Below are 21,407 nucleotides of genomic sequence, written 5' to 3'. Positions count from 1 at the left end.
TAGTTCTACTGTTCTGCTCCAGGTAGGACAACAGAGTACGCAATTCTGAACAGGTGCATTGCATGACAGCACATTGAGAATCCTAAGCAACACATGGCATATCATACCATGTGAATGGGTCAGGTTCTACTGCTAGTATCACCAGACTGCTTCTGTAGCCCTTTACTAAAGAAGCAAATTAGTACAGCTGAACCAAGCTTATGTTTTGATGCACTATAACCACAGCGCACTGTTTCTTTGTCAATTACGCTTTTGTGCTCACATTCAAGATCCAGTGTAAATCATTGCTCTTTTCTTTTTGTCCATCATGCTTTTGTTTACACTTTGCTGCTGCCCAGCATATCATGTTAGTTCTTTTTCCTAGTATTCAGCACCATAAATCATTTTTCTTCCTTTGCTTCTTTCCTACAAGCTTTTCTGAAATGTATCGATAATTATATATTTTGCTTAATGAAACTGTCTAGAAAACACTGTCAGAAAATGTTATCCACACAAAATCCATTGTCTTTAAAAAATTTATTTACATTGATTTGTGTGTTGAAGAAGGAACAACTCTCTAGTGACATGCAATACTTTCTGCCAGTGCCAAATAATATCCAAATCAGCAGCACATTCACTTAACCAATGTCCTTTGTGTGTTCCTCTAGGTCAAGGTTACACAATGTCAATCTCCACATTATAAACATATCGAGAGCCGGTAGTTTGGAAGCACACACAATGAACCAGGTCGTCGACACAAATGGCAAAGGCCAGAGGTCACTTCAACAAGGTCAATTTTCCAACATACATTTTATACCAGAGTCCAATTTTCACTTTAAGGGGCTTTAAAGTGGCACAGAACATAATTTTTCCAAGCCTTTTAGGATATAAAATCTCTCAGTATGCTCACGCACATGCACTTCCCTTGACAGGTTTTTTTCACCCTCTTTTTCTGCACTTACTCCCACCCACAAATGGGCCTAGCAGAATAAACCTTGAGTAGAAAGACAGCAATAGTGTCATCCCTGCTTTTTTCCTTGTCTCTTTCTTTCTTTTGCTGTAAATCAGGATTCTTACAACCACTGGCACAATCTATGACGTTATGAGCCTATGACACAGGAGAAGACCGGGTGGACAGGACTGAAAACAAAAGGTTGTTCTGAAAGCACAAGCAGAAATTTAAAACTATCCAGCCAGTTTGGAATTCTTTCAGGTCCAGAACAATATGTTTTCTGACATATGACTTGCTTTAAATTCAGGTTTAACATCACAGTAGTCTTGTTAGTTACACAGCAAAACACGACACGCAAACAGTAAGGGCACATCATGGCAATTAACTTGTTACTTGAACAACAAAGTCCTTTTTCCCCCTCAGTTCTACCATGGTATTAGAAATGCTAAAGACGTGAAAAGTCCATCACACTGACAATGTTCTTATTTCAAAATTAGAAAAGGAAAAAAGTGTCTTAAGAGAATTATTTTTATCTCATCCTACTTGTGTTGTCTACTTAATGGATCCAGTTTATTTGTCTAAACAGATAAGTTTTGCCAAAGTCATTTAAAAAATGCTTAGTGTCAGCATTATCAGAACACCATGAGCACAGCACCAAAAGGGAGTCACTGCCTACACAAGTCAATAAAAACCAATGATGAATGCTCTGTCTTGATAAATTCTATAAAGGGGCCCTAAAACACCTTTTCCCAAGACCTTACAAACACATGCAGACAAGTGTGATGTCTTTCAAGAAATATACACCTGAACAAATTTTTGAAAACCTAATATAAATGGTAAAACTAGGAGTGCAATGTTTGCTTGGTGGTGGTGCCAGTGGACGATGCAATGCCTAGTGCATTTTTTTCTTCTCTTTCTTTACTTTCTGTAGCATGCTCTGTTGCCAACATCAGTGTGTAAAAAATATATGCCTTTAACAAAAATATTGAATGTGATGGAAGCGTCTTTATGTCTGATGCAACTTCAATATAATGAGGTTTGACTGTAATAAAATAAAATGGACAAGCCACATTTTTAGTGAGACTGTATGCCGCCCACTCTAAGCAGAGGTGCTGTTTTTCATTCGGGTGCTGATGTGAGATGGTAATAAAAAGGTTGGTGTACTATACTTAAAGAAAGGAAGAAAGAAAGAAAGAAAGAAAGAAAGAAAGAAAGAACAATCAAAAAGCAAAGCAGAACCTGAATAAACTGCATACACCTGCAAAGAAATTTATATATGTTGTAATGGAACTGTCATGGAACGCTCACTGCTTACTTGCTAACAGCACTGCCCACATGCACATACTTCATCTCAGTATTGAGTCATCAAAAGAAAAGGAGGGGGGGTGCTAACAAGGCTACACTTAATTGTCACTGGTGAAATGTGTAAGCACGACTGAACGAGGACGTCGAAAAAAACAGATACACAGAGACAGCGCTATGTCTGTGTATCTGTTTTTTTATGTGTAATCGGTCAGTCGTTGCTTACACATTCTATCATGGATTCAAACCAACTAGCCTGCCAACGTGGCTTAACTACACTGGAGCATGACAGTCTGAACAAAGCGCTTATCTTGTCATGTTAATGGTTATAACAAATATACAAGAACATTAGTGATAGGTAAAATGTTTGGGGGGGGGGGGGGATTACATCCTAAATAAATGGCGTTCTCTAAATTTGTACTTGGAGTTTCTCTATGGTGATTAACACTAAACCATGTGTACCAGCTAGCTCAAGTCAACACTTTACCATTGAAAGCACAGCTTTTTTTCTCTTTATTTTTTTTTCACTGGAGTGGTGCCAGATTAGCAAGAAGCAGTTCAGACCTTAAAATGGGCCTCAGTATGGTTTTGAGGCCAGTATAATGTAAGGATTCTTCTTGCTCAATTATATTTCGTTATCATTTACCATTCATGGCAGGCTGATAAGTGTCATTTATACAACTGACTGTAAAAACAAATAGCACTGGTATAGAATTGTCACATTAGCCCGGCTCTCGTGGGTGCAATGTGTTTCTGTCTTAACTCCTAACCACAAACCCACCATTCTAGAAGTAAGGAATGACCATGAAGTTGGCACAATAAAGAACTATGGAAGAACTGCTCTCCTCAATATGCCACTGTCATCATTCACCCCACGGTTGCACACACTAGAAATGGTTGCTGCAACAGGTCTTTAGTTTGCCTCATCTTGACTCAACGTTAATCCCACAAAGCCAGGTATATCATTTTTTGGAGTTTGACAATTACAAATGCTGATCTAAGCATAGAAAACTTCAAACAAAACCCTAAGTAGCCTTTTTGATATGTTAGAGCGGAGTTTGAGTTAATTGTGAATAGTTTAGCAAACAAATTACTAATTAATATATTAATTATATTTTAGGTCAAATAACATTTAATTGTTTCTAGTATGAATGTCTCTACATGGCCAGAAATAAATGCTATCAAGTTGTTTTAATTTTCTTCAATGTGGAACGGTGTTTGGGTTCAGTGGGGTCAAGATTAAGTGACAAAATGTAGCTGATTTTGAGACTACAACTGGACTTCAACTGTTCCTAGGCTTAGTAGGAATATGGCACAATCAAAAGAAGTGTGGAGTAATATGTGAAATTCCATTATTAAAATCCACCATAAAAGAATCAGCTTATTGTGATAAGTTGCCTATCATTAATTATAGTACTTGCTTGCACTTAACGAATTGCTGTCAGTGGCAATGCAATCTTTCTTTCTACAAGTGCAGATGGGCACTACAAGAAGACACCAAACAGGAGAAAGTAGAGGATGAGACATAAATCAATGCTGTGCAGTGCCTATTTGCATTACGTTTTCAATGCCAACAGCTGTAGCTTACACAATGTAAAAAGGAACTACCAAGATGGTGCATAAATGCTCTAAGTCAGTCAGTAGAGGCACAGAGCAGCATTTGCATTGAAGTGCTGCATTATGTTACCACATCCTCTCATCAGTTTCACTCGTAAGTAATTAAAAAAAATGACGCAGGCACCATTGAAGCTGATTATCAAAGTAAGCTAACATATTTTCGACCCTGCTAAATCATCCATGCAAGGTTGTGGATTACTGAAATGCATCAGACGAGCCAGCAAGGCTATGAAGATGGCATGCTAAGGAATTAATGGTGGCTTAATGATTAATGCATGATGTAGTGGTGTGCAATGCTTTTAGACGAGTAAAAGCAAATATTTATGGTGTTCTAGTGGATCAATCAGAGCTCTTATTTTTATCGAGAAACTTTTCTTTGACTGTGCTTTATAATGTTACAACATGCACAAACTTCTATTGCATTGCTTGTGTTTGTTTCTTCCACTACTTTGGAAACCACACACTGCCCCTCTCTGTAACCAATGTAAGGCAAACATTCATAACATTGTGGACAGGACGCAAGAAGGAGCACTACCATTCATGTTAGCTAGCAATAAACCATCCGATAGGCATGCACCAATAGGAGAGGCCCCCATAAGCAAACAACGCCTACCCACAGCCCATCGTTCAGCTACGCCACCAGCCCACCACACACAAATGGTAATTACCATGCACTCACACATTTAGCCACGTACAGAGAAAGATGGCTGGCTTCTAAAGAAAGCTGTCCACTTTAAAATTTCCTCCTGCGGTACAGCACAGTGGCACAGAGCAATTAAGTTAGTACACCCTTTTCAAGTAAGACAGCTAGGCAGTGCCTTATTTTATAGAACCTTCAGAAGCCAGAATATACGAAACCGGAAAAAAATGCCATATAAACTTTTGCTTTATTACAAGGACAAATTTGTTTTGATCACTGCCTGGCAATTACAATTACACCTTGCAGTTTCCTTACCACTTGCCTACTCCATAAATCCACATTATTTTGAGGAACTGGGTGCTCTCCTGTGAAAGCAGCTGGTCAATTAAATTTAAAATCTGTCATTGCTAGGCTGAGTTCCTTGCTATTTGTATCAGGCACAGCTGGCAGTTTTTGGTTATTACAACATGAACTCTTTATAAAAACAAATGAAATGCTAGAACTCACAGTGCTGAACTCACTCACTTGCAAGATTATGAATGGAATGAGACAGGAAACTTAAAACACAAGTATTTACTATTTTATAATGGCATTCTACATAAATGTGTTTTTAAACATAACACTCCTGTGCGACGTAAAACAAGGTATTCGTAAAAAAAAGATGCCAGTATTCTTGAATATGTAAACAACTAATTGCCTCCTAGCAATAATAATTTGCCAAATCTGCAACTTATGAAACTTATGATTGTGCATGTGCATGCTCATACACATATGATGAAAACAATAGGTGCATGCAGGACTGCCAAGCATTAAAAGACTTTAAGTTTGCAGTATTCATAACTACAAAGGTGATGGCTAAACAGTGAATTAAACTTTGCTTTCTTTTTTTTCTGAATAAGAACAACAGTACAATACATGTGCCAGTTCAACTGACATTAAAGGTTACTATGAGGCTTCAAAGAAGAAAAACACACACAAATGGAGGAATTACTCACAAACTCACAGCACCCCAATATATAGCACTGTTTTTAGCACCTTCACAACACCAAGCAGCAAAATGGACACTGTTTCGCACCAGAATCAGGTTACTGTGGATTATGTAGCACTTTTTAACATCTGTCGCAGACAGGATAACTGTTTGCTAGTGTCAACAAACTGTGCCCCTTAATCCAAGCACATAACTACGGTTCTTGAAAAACTGGGGAGGTCATCACAAGATGAAATAAGAACACACGAGGTCACATGACGTCACCAACGTGTCAACACTCCATGAGCCTGCTTCATGTGGCCCTTGAGGGTGTCCTTGCGGCCATACTTGCGTTGGCACAGAGTGCATGGAAAGTACTCCTGCACTGGGTCATGCAGCTTGACATGTCGCTTGAGATTGCTGTAGTTCTGGAAGGCCTTGTTGCACAGCTTGCACGTGTAGACACTCTTTCCCTGGCTGCTCATCACAGAGTCGTAAGCAGCATCGAGAGCCACCACTTCCAACATCCCGGATTCTGACAAAGAAACAAATAATGCAGCCAGGTCTGAGTAAGCACGACCAAACTGCAATCACAAAGAACTTTTGTACAGTAGAATCTCCCAAAACCTTTCTTGTAGAAATATACAAACCTTCATCACTGATTAAAGAGAATGCCAACTGTGATTTGCACATAAAGTTGTGGTAAAGATTGGCATGACCAGCAAGGGTCAGGGCTGATCTGCAGTGAACCTATGAACACAAGACAAATTTTGTAAAGCTACAATTGCAAACCACACGAATTTATTCCACCGACTCTTAAAGGGGCCTTGAAAGACTTTTCTAACTAACCATAGGATGAAATCATTATTGGATTACGTAACCTCACAAATCTCCGAGCAAAAAAAGTTTTTAGAATTCTTCAAGCACAAATGAAGTTAGACTTAGTTACTGGATCAATCAGCAGCTTTTTGTCTCCTCTAATTTTCACTAGTGCACTGGAAGCTACATAGGGAAGATGGCAGGGGGGCACAAGGGAACGACGCCCTGCTGACACTGGCGAAAGGTTGAATGTGAAATGGTAGCCCATGGTGTCCGCGGTATATACACTACACTTTTTATATCAGAGGCCACACACAGCAGATGTAGTAAAGCTCACCTGTTGTGTTTAGACCAGAATTGCAAAGATTAAATGGTTTTCTGTCTTTCTGAGATGGCAGGCATATATATTTTTCATTTATTGTATCCATTGCGCAATAATTGTGTTACTGAAACGTTCTTGCGATCACGAAATCAGCCAATAGCTGTTGCGGGTCAGCTACTTGTCATGACACTGCATCATGAAATTACAAAAGCAAGAGCAAGCAATTTTTTTCTGCTTTTGGCACGAGAGTGTATATTCCCAGCTGTATGCAATGCAATAATAATTGGCTCACATGTTCACTAGAGCCTCGTTAACAGATTGGCAACATTTTCTTACTATATTCAAAAAAAATTTCAGGGCCCCTTTAAGAACACTGATGCTGAAAATTCCACCCACATTTTTAAACGTTGAGATAGGAAGCACCAAGCTTTATTAGTTGCCAGAAGCCTTAGCTACTAACAACCTTCAAATTATTGTGAAAGTGATTACTGCCTTTCCATACATTGTATTGTTTTAAGTGTTCTTCATGGACATGTGATGCAGTAAGATATTAAAAGATGATTATTAAATGTTTTCATACCACTACACTAACAGCTGTAGAACACATCACTGATTTCATACACAAAATTTCAAGTCTGTAAGTCCAATTAGGTACACCATAGCAAAAGGCTCCACAAGGCTGTGCCATGAGCATCAAGTCAAAGCTAGCACAGTGAAGCCCTTTCAAGTTTACAGTAATGTGTAAGCATTTATTCATGTCACACAATGTGGTTGTATACATACAGCACAACAGTTGAAATATTGCTGAAGAAGTTGCACACTTGGCGCTCACTACACACAAGCTTAGGCAAAGAAATCACCAAGAATCCTCGACACTAAGAACATAGTGAAGTAACTGACAGTGAAGTGCTCCTTACTAGACAATAATAAAATGATGCACAGAAAAGGCATGACATATCAATATGAGTGCACTATGGTTAAAAAAGACGAGAATGAGAAAACAAACAACAGGTAAATTGACAATTTCCGACCAACATATTGATAAAAAACAGCTTTCGTTCTTTTTTTTATAAAAATGGTGAAGAACGCGATGTCGCAAACATGCAGTGACACTGTTATCATATTCCATGCGGGTAATACAATTTTTACAAACTCTATAGGCATGAATTTTCTCTGAGAGCAAGATTAACATATGTAGCCAAGCTTTCAGTAGTTAGCCGGCAATAATTTTTGTTTGAAGAGGAATGCAGATGAAGACCAAGAAAAGTAAGTTTAGTCATTTGCATCTTGCCTGGATGCCTGATTTGTTTATAAAATGCAGCTTACCTATAGTTGCAGCCACAATTAGAACATAATAATTATATGAAAATAATTGGGCATAGTGTGAGACCGCTGAGCAGTCTATCATGTGCCAACAAAAAATCTAGCAGAAAAATTACTTTGTCACACACTAAGAGCAAGGGCATGCTGACACAAGACTGATCTATTAATTTGTTAGCATATGTTAGCCTTCCCTCACTCTTACTGTGTAATAAAGAAATCTCTTCTTTATGTCATTTCTGTTTCTGCTTCATGGCTCAAGCAGCTACCTAATGCTACATATTACTCACACTTTTCTTGCTTTTACTGTAACTATAGAAAGTAATTTAAGGCTGCATGTTGTAAAGATCCATTATAGTTTTAATGATGGCAATAATAGAGGCACAGCAGCACCGACGCCAATGACAAGAGCAATAATGAATTGTTACAAAATACAATCCGTTTTCCACAATAAGCTTCGTGATAGTTGATGCATGCCTCAGCACGTTTTTTTTTTCATTTTTCCTGATCTTTTTGCACTGCAGCTCAATCACATCAATTTGCAGAATCAATTAGCTAGAGCTATTCTAGCACCACAAACTTTAAAAAATAAAGACATTGCTTTGATTACTACAATACATTGAATCTTCAAGTCTTCAGTTTATGTAATCATAAAAAAAAAGAAACGGTTGGTTGGGAATTTGTGTTACGATAGCTTACACCTCCTATTTTAAATTTCAGAGAACTGAATAGTACAGAGCCACAGTAACATGAAAGCTCATAAGCAAAAGAGACACTACCAGTGCACATTGATGTGTAATATAATGTAAATTATGGAAATAAAAGATAAATATCTACATGCAGCTAGCCCTTTAACAAAATATTAGCTTTGGACGCTGCCATACCTGTGCAAAACACTGCTGTTTAGCCCTATTTGGTTTATATAGCATACAATAGTTGCCCTCTCTTAAAAATTGAGAATCTTTCACACGAACTAGTACAGTTGAACTTTGATACAAAGGACATAGATATAACGAAGCAAATAAAAATTTTTAATGCAATCAGCATTCTTTGGGCACTTCACCTAGTTTGCAGTTTGTCTCGTCTGTTGGTTTGTCTGCATCGAACCTCTTTCACTGCAACTTGTGTCACTGGTTAGCCCATGGTTTAACTCTAATGAGTACAGTGTTGGGCTGCTGTGCTGAGGGGAACCAGGTTTGAAACCAACTGTTGGACCAACATGGATGGCTGGGTGTGTGACACTAAGTAGGTGCCGCTCTTGAATTAACCTCTTTCACACCAACATGGGTCACGGGGCATGTGTGGCTCTTCAATGAACCTCAATGACGCCAACTTGGGTCACTGGTTCTATGCCACTACTCAATTAAAAAAAACATCCTTTAAAATTTATTCTGTGCTGGGTGGAATCGAACCTGGTTCATACATATCAGCTGAATAAAAATATTCAAACACATGCCATACGCAGACTTTGTGGTGGTAATGCTAGGTAGCACAGCATATCCAGAGAGAAGCATGGTAGAGGAGCCTGGCTGCAGTACATGCCTCAAACATGATGCATTTCAGTGGTGGCAATAAGGTGTGTGGCTGCGTTGCTTAGATGCTAATCGCACTAATGCTGACAGTCATTCTGAGATGGTTTCAGGTGGAATTTTTTCTCTACATTAGCATGTAAACACTATGTGCTTGTAACAAGCATTGTATATAATGAAGATATTCTTGTGTCCGATGCAACTCGATTATGATGAGATTAAAATGTATAGACAGAACATTGGCTTTGAGCTGCATGTTGTTCACAAACCACAACAGACATTTGCAAAATGTGCCAGCACAAACATTTCCTTCTTAGAGGAGAAGATGAACAAATTTGACCAACAAACAAATGTGAAGTGGTTACAATAGCCATGACTGCAGAGCACACAGCTAAGTAATCAAGATTGCAAGAAGGGATAGATTTGATTTATAATAGCAGAGATAGGACAGTGCAAAGCATATGGAACACAGTTAGAGAAGGAAAAATGCAAGTGCTTCTGCGTTCTGCCATTCTGCCACCATGAACACAGCCAGAGACATGCATACCACGTATAGATCAGACATGCACACATTTAAAAAGCCAGTAAGTTTTAGTGAAGTACCTATAGTCTAAATCTAGCTCATTACTCTACATAGCTGGAAAAAAATAAAAGAAAAAGAAAAAAACCCCTCATATTATGGTAAATGTACTGATATGGTGAGCAGTCACTATATTTCCTTGAAATTTTTGCCACTGGCAAGAGAAAGAAGCACGGAGCACATTTGTGCAAATGGTGAGAAGTGGACAGTTTACATACAAAGTAACAACTACCTCTTCTGCTTGGTGGGAAAAGTCTTGTGTAAAAAACACTCGCATCACAATCACCATTGGGTAATTCAGAAAATAGATTATTACAAACTGGAGCTGCATACACAGCAGCTCTGGCACAAAGAGTGGTGCATTTTGCATTTTTGCCGTTGCATCATTCAAAGCATGCAGCCGAGTGGACACAATGCTTCCATCCAAGGTCTGTAGCCTGTGAACCTGACAAGGCAGAAAAATGATGATCAGACAACAAAGAAAGCAAATGTATTCTTGTGAAAGATAAGCAACCTGAGTGTGCAGAGCTATACTGCTAAGATTTCTCACAAGCATGGTTAGCTTCAAGTCAACAGCATATTTCTAGTAGCTATTAAGTACAAAGTGTGTTTTGCAACTTTACATCAAGCAAACACTAAAAGTACAGGCAGTGTGGTATTCTGTATCTCTTGGCATACATAATTTTATGTTTCCTAACTGAAAGCAGCACTGTAGAGGAATATCAGATTAAGCTGTTTAAATAAATTACCCTTCTGCAACAGTAAAATGGCCACTCTCCCTGTCAGGGGAGGCTTGGTAAGCCAGAAAAGACCTAACACAAAGGCCAGTTGTGGGCACTGCCATAAATTTTCACCAACTCATCATTTTGTCATTGATTTTGACAGTGCCTACTCAGGTCTAAAGTGTTTATCAGTAAAGAAGGAACACATCGCATTATGCAGAAACCAAATGTTCAATCTCACAGCTTTCACTTTTCCTGTACCAAAACAGCTTGTTTGCAAGAATATATGTTGAAATCCCATCAAGGTACCAGCATACATTTGTTTTTTGGTTGTGCCACCAGATGAATGAAAATATAGGTTAAAAAACATAATTCCCCAACCTAATTTAATTCAATCTTGCTAACTGGTGTTCCTTTGACAGACTTCCAACATTCACTTTTGTTTTCCACAAGGCCAGGCATGCAATTATCTGCAATGTTGTGCGCTGAAATAGTTGAATCTTGATATTAAAAAGTATATCTAAAATGTTTCTCGCCAATATTAGTAGGCAATGAATAAATGCGCATAATGAATATCGTATATCACGAACGTATGTTTGTGTCGGATGTGAATTCGTTATAACAAGGCTCGGCTGTAAAAGTCAATATGACAGCTACTGCAAAGCTCCAAATTTGTTGGCCATGTGTTATTTGAATATGTATTCTACTGCTACAACGAAACTGAAAGTACTGGTCCTCACAATCTCAGTTGTAGCAAAATATATTTTCGTGTGTATTTTCATGTTTGCATCGCTGAAACTATATCTCAAGTGAAGACCAAGAAGTCCAAACAATTGCAAAACTTATACTGCATTTTCCCACAAACTTGAGACATCTGATATAGAAAAATGTGTATTGGGAGCTTGTGCTTTCAATGAACAAATTGAGCTCACTTATTTTAAAATGGTCCAATAGGACAAGGAAGCAATTGACAAATTCAGGCACCAACTAGCCCACACTTTATCAAACAGAACTAATCTTGAGCTTGCTAAACATTGTTTTTAGAATGTTTTCAGCAGTGTGTTTTTAATTTCAAGTCAGAGGAAGATATATGGATACACACTTCTATGCTAAGGCACAACTTTTGCAACTGCACATCTATGCACTTTAGCTTTGTTTGTGCTTATTTCATGCGGGCCCAGCTATGTTTGTCTATAGTAATTTTACAGGTCCTTTTATAACAAATATCAAAGGAATAACACTTTGTTCCAAATGTGACTTCATTATATCAAGATTCAATTGCCTTCTCACACAAAGTAGACACCTGCATCTTTCTTCACAAAAGAAGTGTGACAACCATTGTCAAACATTACAAGACCACGGTAATTAATAAGACTGCCTTCTGACACTAACCTGAAAAATTACTTTTAAAAAAGTAATTTGATGTCAGTCGCAAAAACATTGGTAGCACATGTCCACAACTGATGCACAGTAATAGATTGTCCAATAGCATGTGACCAATTGCAAGCCTTTAAAAAAATTAAGCCTTTCGAAATTGTTCAATTAGGCTTGCCAATTGATTTCTTATGAGGTAAAATGAGTGCCATGCATTGTAATAGACCCCCCTGCTTATTTGTTCATTAGCACTGCTCTGTACTAGAAATCAGGTGTCCTGCAGAAAAACCAGCGAGGGAAAAAACCACAATCGTAAGTATGTGGACAGTACTACAAATCCAATTCAAGAAAGATACAAACAACAATGACTTCCATCTTATTATTTATTGCAACCTCAAATCATTTTATATGTGCACTTCACCTTATGCCCACAAACTATGACAGATGTTCATGCAAAGGCTCAGCTTCCCTGTCCAGCAGTACCACTGGTGCAGTATTCACACGTACTTCTGCTAGACGTGTGTGCATGTACCATGACTAGCCATGTGCAATCATTAGTAAAGGCATATATCCAGCCCTGTATATGTGCAAGCGGCTATGCAGGCTATAGAAGGCTTCTACGAAGTCTTATGGCAAAATCAACTTTTCCAAAGGAGGGCTCGGTAAGTAAAGATGGCCAAATTGGTGCCACCAGTGTCACTTTTTACTGGCGCTGCACTGCAAAAAAAGTGTTTAAAATACTCTTGAAAAATTGACCAAGGTTCAGCTACAAACCAGATGTGACAGACTGTGTCAAGTGCTGTGGTACTACCTGTGTCAAAATATTAACAACCATCGTGGGATGCACACAGTGACTGCTGTTTCAGGTCAGTCTATTTGCATACTGCTGCTAGCCCTATTACAGCATAGAAATGAAGAGGGAAAAATGTTTTAAATTTTTGGAGCCCCGCTGGTGTTAAAATGAACACTTAAAGAGAAATGCCAGGTCAGTTTAAATGAATAAAGTATTGTTTCAAAACTTTATTTTAATTAATTTTGTGGTAAGAGTTTCATTACTAGAAGAAAATATGATCACCACTCTATGTGACTCTGCTAAATACAAAGGCATGAATTAAGCGGAGCGTATCTGCCTCTGCAAAGCCTTTGTGATGGTAGGTTAGTTGCTTTCTTTTGACACTAACACCCCTGTGCAGGTAAGTCAGTGCGATGTCATAAATGTTGGTCTTTTTTCGTATCTATGCTATTCAGGCAAATAAAAGTTGCAAAATATCGTGAAGTTCAGCCTTTGGCACCTTTAGAATAAACAAAACTGTAGTTCATTTTTATTAATAAAAAAATTAACTTGGCCCAAGCAGATGCTGTCAAAATCTATGATGTCATGGCAAGCTGGTAGAGGGACCTGAAGACAGCATCGTCACCTATGCATTTTTGCATCTTTTCTGTCTTATCAAATGTCACATTGTTTCATATTCTAGAAGAGAAATTTACGGATACAGCTCAAGTTATGTTTTTCTTTAAACATCCGCTAGATGGTTCACAAGTTAGACCATTTCCGTGTAGAGTGGCCTTCAAACTTTTGACATGGACAGTGCATCACAATTCAGGAAATACTAATGAATGAAAATGAGAGGGAGTAGCAGGGTGTGTTCATTGTGCTACAGGACGAGTAACACAGGAGTGGTTAGTCTTTTTGCTGGCCATCCATGCGGATAAAACTGCATGCTTTGTGGTCCTCACGAAAACATGATGGGGAAGAATGCCTTAAGAGCTTTAGAATGAAATTTAAGCATGTCACAGTAACATCAGAGCACTAGATGCTTGCCGCTCCTGACATATTCAGGAATTTAAACGACAGAAAGTGATAAACAAGATGTAAGCAAACCCTACAGAGGACTTTTGGAAGTGCTTCTGACACGAAAGACACATAATAAGCATGCGTCTGTTTCATATGATCAGGTTTGGGCAAGTTCCTGGCATGTTGAACATTCAGCAGCAGTTCAACTAGACACCAAGTAGCCAGTTCTTTGTAAAGAGGTCTGATAACACGGTTAGGGCATAGAAGAAAGGGCTTGGGGATGACCATGTCTACCTCAGTAGATCTCTACTACTTGGCACTGCATCAGGGGCATGGGGTCCAAGGTGAGGTGCAAATAGAAAATGATGGTGGTTGCAATTAATGACCAGTCCACAGTAAAAGCCAATGTGTGTGTATTTTTTCTGCATCGCTACCTTTGTAGCAGTGCTCAGATGTTGGCTGGTTACAATCATCAAGATTTTCCCCATTACTGCCTGCTATAGAATGACAAGAACAGCAAAGAAAAGAACAGAGTGAAAGGTGCTTACACAACAACACTGCAGCATGAACATATTTCCTTCACTACCATCTTTAAGCTATTTCGCTGCTCCATATGTATAAATCAGACTCTAAACTAAACATCTATGCAGTAAGACTTGATTGCTCCTCTGGCTCAAGTACAAACACATGCTTTGTATAATAAAATGGACCCACACAGCAGTAAAATAACATTGCATAGAAAACGTAAGGTGCATGTATCCAAGGCACCTTCGACTGCTATCACAAATTAAAAAAAAAAAAAGTTTCTCATGTACACTTTGCTTGCACCATTGTAAACTAAGAAACTAAGAAAAAAAAATAAAACAAGACAATGCTGGTTATGTCAGGATGTGCTGAACACCTTGACATATTAGCAAGGATGATAATATCACAGAAAGATTTCTCACAATCCACACATCTTGGCAAACGGCCTCTCCTCAAATTTTTTACACAGTGCTCTTGAATTGTTTCTAACCCCCAAGTTCTAAAAGCCATCACTAAACATGCAGCCATAATGGTAACATGTTCTCACACACCACTGCATAGAACCTATTGACTCTTGGGAGTACGAGTACAGAGAGTAATACATGACACTAATAAGCCTGTTAATACCAGTTCTACAAAGTTCATTACCTGGCCTGCTCATGTTTTTAATTACATCAAAGACCTGCTTAACTCACTAACTTTTTTCCAAGGAGTGCTTATTATAGCAGATGACAACACTGTAATTGCTTATGGACATCAATGTGCTGACAAATGGGCTTTGTGAAAAAGGCTAAACTTAGTTCATAGTGTAAAAAAAAAAAGCGGGCAAAGATAATGTCACTGAAGCAAAGTACATGTTTTCTTCAAGCAACAATAATAGAATTTTCCTCCAAAACATACCAAAGAGACAAAAGATAAAATTGAGCTGTATTATTAGATTACCCTTTTGCCATACAAAAATGATATTCTTACCATGACAAGGGGATTGGCAAATCAGAAAAGATGGCAAAATGAAAGACAAGTGGCAAAACCACCAAGAAGTTTCTGTACCAGCTTGCCATGTCATCAATTTTTGATGAAGCCTGCTTGAGCACAGTTAACTTTCTACTGGTAAAGATTAATTTAATTGTATTTTAAGGGAGTCAAAGACTGGAGTTAGCAAGCTTCCAGAACTTTTACTGTACCATGAAGGCCCAAATACGAGAATGTACTCTGGAATGCCCAATGTCATACTGATATACCGGTGCTTGGATTTCAGAGCAACATAAATAAGAAGGCAAATTGGACCTTTATTTTCTATTTAATAGTTAACCTCCTAAGCGAAATTTAACGAAAATCGTTTAGTCAAAATACCTTAATAGCCTAACTTAATTTGGTGTTTCTCTTTAGTGTCCATTTAACTAATTTGCTATTATGCTTAATGACCACTGTATGCTTTCTTGGAGCCATATTAGACAGCAATTTCAAAGCTATATTCATGTCAAAGGGGACCACTTATGTTGTCAGTATTCTAACAAAAGCACTTTGTTACTTCAATCCACTCACCATTACGCTTTTCTAGGCTATTTCACATAGCTACATAAGTTACTACATGGACTCCATTCGCTGTTGCGTCATTGGGTCTTGCTTATTATTGTCATTTAGCTCCACTAGAACGTATAGAAAATCACTTCGTATGATTACATTTTCGTGTTATAATGTACACTAGTCCCAATTTTTCAGCTTAATACACCCATGATGGATTGCATTGCATATAATCTTGCCAATATAGTTAGTCGTATACACCAATATATCTTTTGGAGATTTGGTGACAGCTATTTTGAATGAAGCACTAGTCAGGATTTCTGCCAAGCACACCCGACTTCACTGCTGCTCAGCTTGTACTTGGGAATAGCAACATGTGCCTCAAAGGCAAATAAGAAAGTTAATTAGTGAATATTTTGGATTAGATATCTGGACATTGAAAGTAATATGCAACTCTTCAGGCAATTCACCTGAACAGGCTGAATTGTGCTATGTGCTCTATAATTTTAGTAACAAATCCATTCTGACTAAACGGATATATTTAAAATAAACAACTTTTGCACTCTATGCAAAATACACTTGTGCAATCTATATGGTTCATTCTGCATGTGGCTAAAACTGCTCCTGAATGTACTGAACGTCCAAAGGCAGTGCAGTGAGCCGATCTCGAAGCTAGAAATGTGGAGCAACAAGGAACAGACAGCTTTAGCAGGGCTAGAGGTGTTCACATGTATTCAACATAAAAGGAACATGAAGGACACATGATGACTAACTCAATGTTTGTTTATTGTAAGAACATTGACTATGCAGCACAAGAAACAGCCCTGTTGCCGATAATAAAACAGAAGGCTCCATGTTCCATGTTTGTTTCTTGAACAGAGTACTTATTACCTTTTGCATGAACACATGCACTGTTTCTGGTGCCACATCTGTCAATGTTTCTATAATAAAACCAGCTGCTGTTAAGTCACCATTGTCCTGTGTTGTATGTGAATTTACCTTACACAGTATCAACACATTTATAACTGAATGCAGAGGTCAATGTGAAAAAGAAGTTGCAAATGCTATATCGCACACTTGGCCTTTCTGCAAACAGCATGGGATGCCAGCTCAGGTTGCACCACTAAATGCATGATAAGGTCCTCTTTAACTCAGCCAATTACACAGACTAGTCGGCAGATGATACCTAACTGGTGTTACCATGCTGGCTAGGTAGCATAAGTCAGCCAATTACATAGACTAGCTCGCGTTTGATACATAGCTGCTGTTACTCCACTAACTTGGCAATATGACACAATGGGCTCGATAGCTGCAGCAAGAGTGCTAGAGTTTTCCTTTTTTACTGAGTGCACTAAGTGCTTTTCGGGCAGCTGCCCAACTCTTTCTTCTCAATAAACCCAAGTGGCAACGCATGTTCAGGTGTTTGCCTATGTTACACAGTTATAAAGTGGGACCAGCAGGCTTTACACTTACTTTCAACTGATTTCTCTCCTTCACAAATCAACAAATATAATTTAATATGTGAATGCAAGCTAGGCCAGTTTCTTTCAAATGTCATAAGAATGAGCTAATATAACATACATATGTTTAGCAGATGGCTCAATATTGAACGGGCCAAAGCGCAAACCTGCCTTCATTAAGTGATCATGAAGTGATGTATTCAACCTATTACCTAATTATGTTCACTAATAAACTAGCTCTTCCTGATATTTTTTTGTATTGTTTGTTTTCCTTTTGCCACTCAAATGTATTTTTCAATTGATTGACATATGTATGCACTCACTCCTGCAATATCTTGCTATGCAAGATGGCAGTATATGTAAATAAAAATATAATAAACAAGAAATGTTTAGCAAAATACAGAAAGCATTTAAAAGCCCACTTCATTAAGGATTAAACAAGCGTAAAGTCTCAAAAAGTTAGTCGGCCACCCAAGTCCATATAAGTATGCTGCTTTAAAATTTTTTTACGATTCACTGTTTTGAGACGTTTGTCTACTTGAAAAGGAGTCGGGCTTCAGTGCGGCGCTAACTTTTCGCCGCTCAGAAAACGATACGAAAGCGCATACTTAACTGTAGGGTTTGCCAGTCAGTTTTCTCGAAAGCACGAAAGAAAAAAGAAGAAAGCAAGAAGCATCTGTAACCTGCAATTAATATTGAACCAGTCGAACACCGACAAACACTACTACGGAAATCATTCGCGCAACGCCACTACACTGCGACACACGCCCGATACTGCAAGTTCATTCACAACATTCGCTGCTCAAAAGCGTAGTGCCAGCAGGATCCATAATTGCAGGTGATAGCAATCGTTCATGGCAACGCCAAAGGGTAAAAGGCCACAGTGATTTCCTACGTATACATACACGCACACACAGACGGCGGTTTCGCGAACACCTGCGGATGTCGAACACACGAAAGGAACCGAGTCCGTGAAGCCGCACTGTCGCAAGGCAGTACGCATGTACTGGAGACCACGTGAAGGCAGAAAAAAGTAGCGTTTCAACAAGAGGTATGGATGAAGTTAGCGCGAGTAACGGAACAGCAGTCTTGAAGAAACCAAAAGCCGTCACACATAGCCAGAAGGAACATAGCGCAACGGCCGCAGCCGCCATGCTATACTGAAGAACTCTTGAGTAGTTTCGTAGATCACGAACATGGAATCCGTTAGATTATAGCATAAATTTCGTTTGTAAAGCAAGAAGACCAATTTTATAAAACTAACAGTAAGCTTTAGGTGCAGTAACTCTAGCTTTTATTTAATGCCATCGCATCCGAGAATGTCAACAGTTGTCATGGTACCCGTGCAGAAGATGATTATTTGAGGAATCGCCCGACGTTTGTGCGCAGGCGCGAGTGGAAGCGAGCGCGAGAGAGAAAATTTGGGCACTAGCGCCTGCTAGCGCTCCGCAAGACTGAAGAGACCACAAGACAAAACAAGACACACGCCAGACAACTAGACAACGCGCGGCGCGAAGTTTGCAAGATGGCGGACGCCGGCTTCGTTCAGCGCGTTCAAGATGTCAAAAAGGCGAACGTTTTAGTTGTTGGTGCTGGCGGTATTGGTTGCGAGTTACTTAAAGACTTAGTACTTTCTGGCTTTGCCAACATTGAGATCATTGACCTGGATACGATAGACGTGAGTAACCTGAACCGGCAATTTCTGTTCCGGAAGGAGCACGTCGGAAAGCCAAAAGCGTTCATTGCCAAGGAAAGCGCCGAGAGGCTTGACCCGCATGTGAAGATCGTAGCTCACCATGACAGTATTGTGAAGCCAGAGTATGGACTCGACTTTTTCAAACGTTTCGACATTGTCATGAACGCTCTCGACAACAGGAGTGCGCGGAGCCATGTGAATCGGATGTGTTTGGCCGCCAAAGTGCCGCTGATCGAGAGCGGCAGCGCCGGATACTTGGGACAAGTGACACCGATATTCAAAGGGCTCACTGAATGCTACGAGTGCCAGCCGCAGCCTGCTGAAAAGACTTATCCGGGATGCACCATACGCAACACGCCTTCGGAGCCGATACATTGTATCGTATGGGCGAAGCATCTTTTCAACCAGCTTTTTGGCGAGGCAGATCCTGACGAAGACGTATCGCCGGACTCTACGGACCCCGAGCTCAGAGGCGAAGTGAGCTTAGACCAAATGCTCAAACAACGCACAGACGCCACGGGCAACGTTTGCCGCGTCTCGACGCGGCTTTGGGCCACGCAGTGCGGTTACGACCCGGAGAAGCTCTTCAACAAGCTTTTCGGCGACGACATACGATACCTGCTCCATATGGAGAAGCTATGGTCGCGCAGAAAGCCCCCTATGCCTTTGCAGTGGGACAACTTGCCGGACACAACGGCTTGCAGCAGTGCTGACGCGACTGACTCTGGCACGCTCGATCACCGGCGCTGGAGTTTGGACCAGTGCCGCCGAGCTTTTTGCGACTCCGTGGGAAAGCTGAAGGCGCGAGCAGTGGAGCTCAGTGAAAGCGACCATTTAGTGTGGGACAAGGACAACGATGAGTGCATGGATTTTGTGACTGCTTGCGCAAACCTCCGTGCTCACTGCTTTGGAATTCCTCAGACTAGCAGATTTAATGTAAAAGCAATGGCAGGCAACATTATCCCTGCCATAGCAACAACCAACGCCATCATTGCAGGTATTATAGTGCTTCAGGCTTTCAAGCTTCTGCAAGGGAAGTTGGAAGAGTGTAGAACAAGCTGCAAACAGGTCTTCTTAAATAAGCAGCCTTCGTCAACGAAAAAGCTTATTATTCCGGCTCAGCTTGTCGAGCCAAATCCAAAGTGTTACACATGCTCATCAAAGGCAGAGCTCTATGTTAGTCTTAACACAAAACAGATGACTGTTGGCACTTTTGAGGATAAGGTGCTCAAGGAGCAAATAAGAATGGCTGCACCTGATGTAGAGCTTGATGATGGCAAAGGCACTATCCTCATTTCAAGCGAGGAAGGTGAGACCGATTCCAATCGGGCCATGCATCTGGCAAGCTTAGGCGTTATTCATGGCTCACGGCTTCGCTGTGATGATTTTCTGCAAAATTTTCAGGTTACGGTTGACATTGTTCATGATGAAAATACAGATGGCACAGGGTTTGAAATTGCAGGCGATGTCTCCCAGCTGAAGCCTGATAGTGACATAGCAGACAGTAATAACCATAATGAAGAGGATGAAAGCAAAGGGCAACATGGCTGCGATGATGCTAGCGATGACGATCTATGTGTCATTGAAGATGATGTTGAGGAAGTTGGAAATGAGAGAAAAAGTCTGAAACGCAAGATGACAGACATTGAAAACGTGGAGGTCAAAAGGTCCTGTGTTGTGATTGACTGATGAAGTCTGTTGTCAAATTATTTTGAACTGAAAGGGGTTCAATGTGGCCAATATTTTTTGAAAACATGATGCAAGTTGCACATAATTGTGTTGCACAGCAAGTTCTAAATTATAAATCTATTTACCATGCATCATATTCTCTTGTACAGCAAAAAATCAGCAGTTTGAGCCATACTGAAGTGTAACATTTCTTGAATAAATGTGACTTGTTTTAAAATCGAGTACATGTTGCAATACATTTTGGAGAGAGACGGCTTGCAGTGTGTGTACTGCTTATGTAAAGAAAACATTTCCACATTACTGCAGGCAGCCTTCCTTGCATGTCTAAAATCCCATATATGTTTTCTTTGGGCAAAATTTTTCCATTGTTGAAGCTCTTGAAGGCTAATAATATGAAGTCTGCTGCACTGCATCTGGTATAAGAGCTGTTAAGCATGGTGCTGGGATGCCTGCTGTTTGCTGCTTCACCTTAACAGACAACCCCATCAGCTTAACATTTTCTCCTGCTAGTAGAAAATACATTGAACACTGTTAACAGACACTGGCAGCTTCTGTTTTTATATGATGACCATTATTTAGCATTGTATCACTTTCA

General features: G+C 39.6%; 2 protein-coding genes across 3 annotated transcripts; one reads left to right on the top strand and one right to left on the bottom strand.

The window, feature by feature from the left end:
• Window positions 1-497: 497 nt before the first annotated feature.
• LOC142571503 (uncharacterized) lies at window positions 498-18,788 on the bottom strand. Of its 2 annotated transcripts, XM_075679917.1 has the most exons (4): window positions 18,333-18,788; window positions 10,260-10,472; window positions 6,108-6,207; window positions 498-5,992 (listed from the first exon to the last, which is right to left on the bottom strand). In XM_075679917.1, the coding sequence occupies exons 1-4, from the start codon at window positions 18,579-18,581 to the stop codon at window positions 5,739-5,741; spliced, it is 816 nt and encodes a 271-aa protein (XP_075536032.1). In that variant the 5' UTR covers window positions 18,582-18,788; the 3' UTR covers window positions 498-5,738. The 2 variants fall into 2 exon arrangements, with proteins under 2 accessions (XP_075536032.1, XP_075536033.1); XM_075679918.1 differs by lacking the exon at window positions 10,260-10,472.
• Window positions 18,789-18,877: 89 nt separating this feature from the next.
• Window positions 18,878-21,033, top strand: Uba2 (Ubiquitin-like activating enzyme 2). The gene has a single exon (XM_075679916.1). It carries the CDS (start codon window positions 18,953-18,955, stop codon window positions 20,810-20,812), a length of 1,860 nt encoding a protein of 619 aa, XP_075536031.1. The 5' UTR covers window positions 18,878-18,952; the 3' UTR covers window positions 20,813-21,033.
• The last annotated feature ends 374 nt before the right edge of the window (window positions 21,034-21,407 follow it).

Source organism: Dermacentor variabilis, chromosome 2 (assembly GCF_050947875.1).
Source record: "Dermacentor variabilis isolate Ectoservices chromosome 2, ASM5094787v1, whole genome shotgun sequence".
NCBI lineage: Eukaryota > Metazoa > Arthropoda > Arachnida > Ixodida > Ixodidae > Dermacentor > Dermacentor variabilis.
This window is presented reverse-complemented; position numbering and strand designations above follow the sequence as displayed.